Source organism: Limulus polyphemus, unplaced genomic scaffold (genome assembly GCF_000517525.1).
Source record: "Limulus polyphemus unplaced genomic scaffold, Limulus_polyphemus-2.1.2 Scaffold4088, whole genome shotgun sequence".
Classification (NCBI taxonomy): Eukaryota; Metazoa; Arthropoda; class Merostomata; order Xiphosura; family Limulidae; genus Limulus; species Limulus polyphemus.
In genome coordinates, this window is record NW_013669698.1 from 63,210 (window position 1) to 65,925 (window position 2,716).

At 30.9% G+C, this 2,716-nt stretch overlaps 1 protein-coding gene across 1 annotated transcript in view; it reads right to left on the minus strand.

Moving 5' to 3' along the window:
* Positions 1–2,716, minus strand: part of LOC106470564 (calcyphosin-like protein) — a 10,792-nt gene that overhangs the window by 2,348 nt on the left and 5,728 nt on the right. Inside the window, exons 3-4 of the mRNA XM_013931128.2 lie at positions 1,150–1,327; positions 593–802 (exon numbers count right to left, since the gene is read on the minus strand). Coding sequence (XP_013786582.1) covers positions 593–802; positions 1,150–1,327 — 388 coding nt within the window. The remainder of the gene's footprint in view (positions 1–592; positions 803–1,149; positions 1,328–2,716) is intronic.

Here is a 2,716-nt window from a genome sequence, read left to right on the forward strand (position 1 = left end):
AGTGGATAATTGGTTCCAGAAATATGGACAATGGTATAGTGGATAATTGGTTCCAGAAATATGGACAATGGTATAGTGGATAATTGGTTCCAGAAATATGGACAATGGTATAGTGGATAATTGGTCACATGATTAACTGTGTTGACAAAAGTTATTCAACAACTCCAATCACCACTAAAAAACACATTAAAATTATTCAGTTCATATAATCAGAAACAAACAATTAGTGGACAATCTCTGGTACATGTATTTTTAATAACACTGGAAAAAATAACACTTGTCCAGTAACAAGAGTAAAATAAAAAAATAATTAAACTTTACAATTTAAAACTAGATTACTAAAAGCAGTGGAAGAACTTTTCACATATCACTAATAACAGAAGTAAACAAAGCCAACAGATTAAAATATTATGCTTTCACCAATATAAGTATTTATTTATTTAGTGAGAAACAAAGAGTGAAAAAAAATCTTAACTACAGAGTATTAGAGTTCCTGTAGCAACACTAGCGATGTCATGAAGTTGGTTTGCATCATAGTTTGATTACAAAAACTACCATTAGAACGTAAGTTAAAATATCTCTACATCCTTACTTTAGCATCAGGGTTGCTGGGAGAATCAAAGCTTTTCAAGAAAAGCTGAAAGACTTCATTCTCTGTAAGTTCACCATTTTGATACTTTGGATGATAGCGAGCATTGTACAAACCTCGCAAATCATCCACAGTAATCACCTTGTCACCAGTACGGTCCAGCTTTCGAAAAGCTTGATCGATAAGATTCACACGTGCCTGCGACATAGGAGGCTGAAATGTAAAATGTACAATTAATGACAGTCCACCCCGAAATTCACTTGTCTATGAATTATCTTGGAAAAAGAAACTCACGGGTCTATAAAGTATGAATAGAAACACTTTAGATCTGATAGAGTAAATTTATATAGTATTATCATCATAATAAATCAAAATGTAAACTAATAACATTACATTTTAAAGATACTTAGTAAAGAAGAGAACAATATTGATTTCCAGAAGGCTTTGGACTCAGTTTTCTTGAGCTTTATAACGAGTTGTTTCAAATATTTTAAGCCTAATAATACTTGATATATGAAAACATTTGAGTATAGAAAAGGTGGCAGCTTAACATTACTTACCCTCAGTGCTTTGAGAAACTCATCAAAATTTAAGCTTCCATTGTCATCTTTATCCATGTCATTGAACAAGTTTTCAATCTCACTGTTGTCAAGATGAACTCCATAGTCATGAAGACCTTTGGAGAACTCTTCAAGGTCCAGCTTCCTGTCACCAGAATCATCCATGATCCGGAAGGATCTAGAAACATTTAACACTCTTACCAAACTTCATCAGGTAAACACACACACTCTTTAATGTTAAACATTGAACCTAAAACTAATCACCTAATAAGAATTTAACAATGGAACCAAGTTCCTTAAAATTATGTAAAAACTGTATTCAGAGAGAGTTTAAGATCCAAGTTAAATTGTGTACTAAAAGAAAATTCTTAATCTTAACAGAACTTGTAGGTATTACTTAATCCAGTCATGGAAAACTACACAAACTAACTTGATTCTAGCATGCAAAACTTCTGAAGCTACAAAACTAATTAGTTAACTTTGTTTAGTTTTATACCAAAGGCAATGTCCTATGACTAAATTTAACATAGTCCTATAGAGGAATACACAGACACCAAGGCATTACAGCTAGGACCAATTCATATTGCCCAAAGCCAAGGACAAATTTTTAGCTATACTTTGCCTGTCAGACAAGTACCTTTTTTTTTTTAATACAACTATAAAATTATTGATCGTTTCCATTAGAGGCCTAAAACAGAAGTGTTAAGATAAAATGTATACTGTGCAAATACAAATATGAAAAATTTAGACATTTGTAACTTACTAAGCAGAACTGTTAAACATACACTATCTAAAAATTTGTTCTCAACTGTACTTTATCATTATTTTTTTTTTTTTATATACAATTAAAAATATTTAATTTTAACATTATCACCACCTACAGTACTTTACCCCCAACATCTAGACACATACACAGTGAGATACTGGGTAACTTAAAGCTGTAGGTGAAGCTTTATAACTGTTTGTTGGGTGCTTAAGTGTTATAACTCATTTTATTATAAGAAAGAAAAATAGAGCATCTATTCAGATAATATAGTACTATTGTGTTAATAACACTTAACTTATCTATAGAAGCTGTTGCAGTTTTTACAATGACACGAACCATAAATTTTTTAATGGTTAGCTATGTAACACTATTTTTTCTTTAACATGAAAGAGGAGAAAAGTACAGTGCTATAGTATTTTTAGATTCAATCAATGTCAACCATATACTTCCAAAGCAACCCAAATAAAACAAACCTCAATATGTTTTGTGATTATAGTTTAACCTTACAAAGTTTAAAACCCAGTAGGAAAGAAGCAGTAAGAAAATCCAGAGTTTAATCTGATAACAGTTTAATTGTGGCAACAACACAGTTCTCTACATGTGAGCATGATCTAATAAAGACTAACTAAACTTTGGAAAGAGTTGAACATTTTATAATGTTGCCTTATATCACTTCTTGAAGTAAATACAGTGGGACATATAACCAAGACAGAATATATATATATATATATATATAGAACTCTGTAAAAATCATTTCTGAAGTACGTGATCTAGTGTGACATATAACTATGATACAGAAAC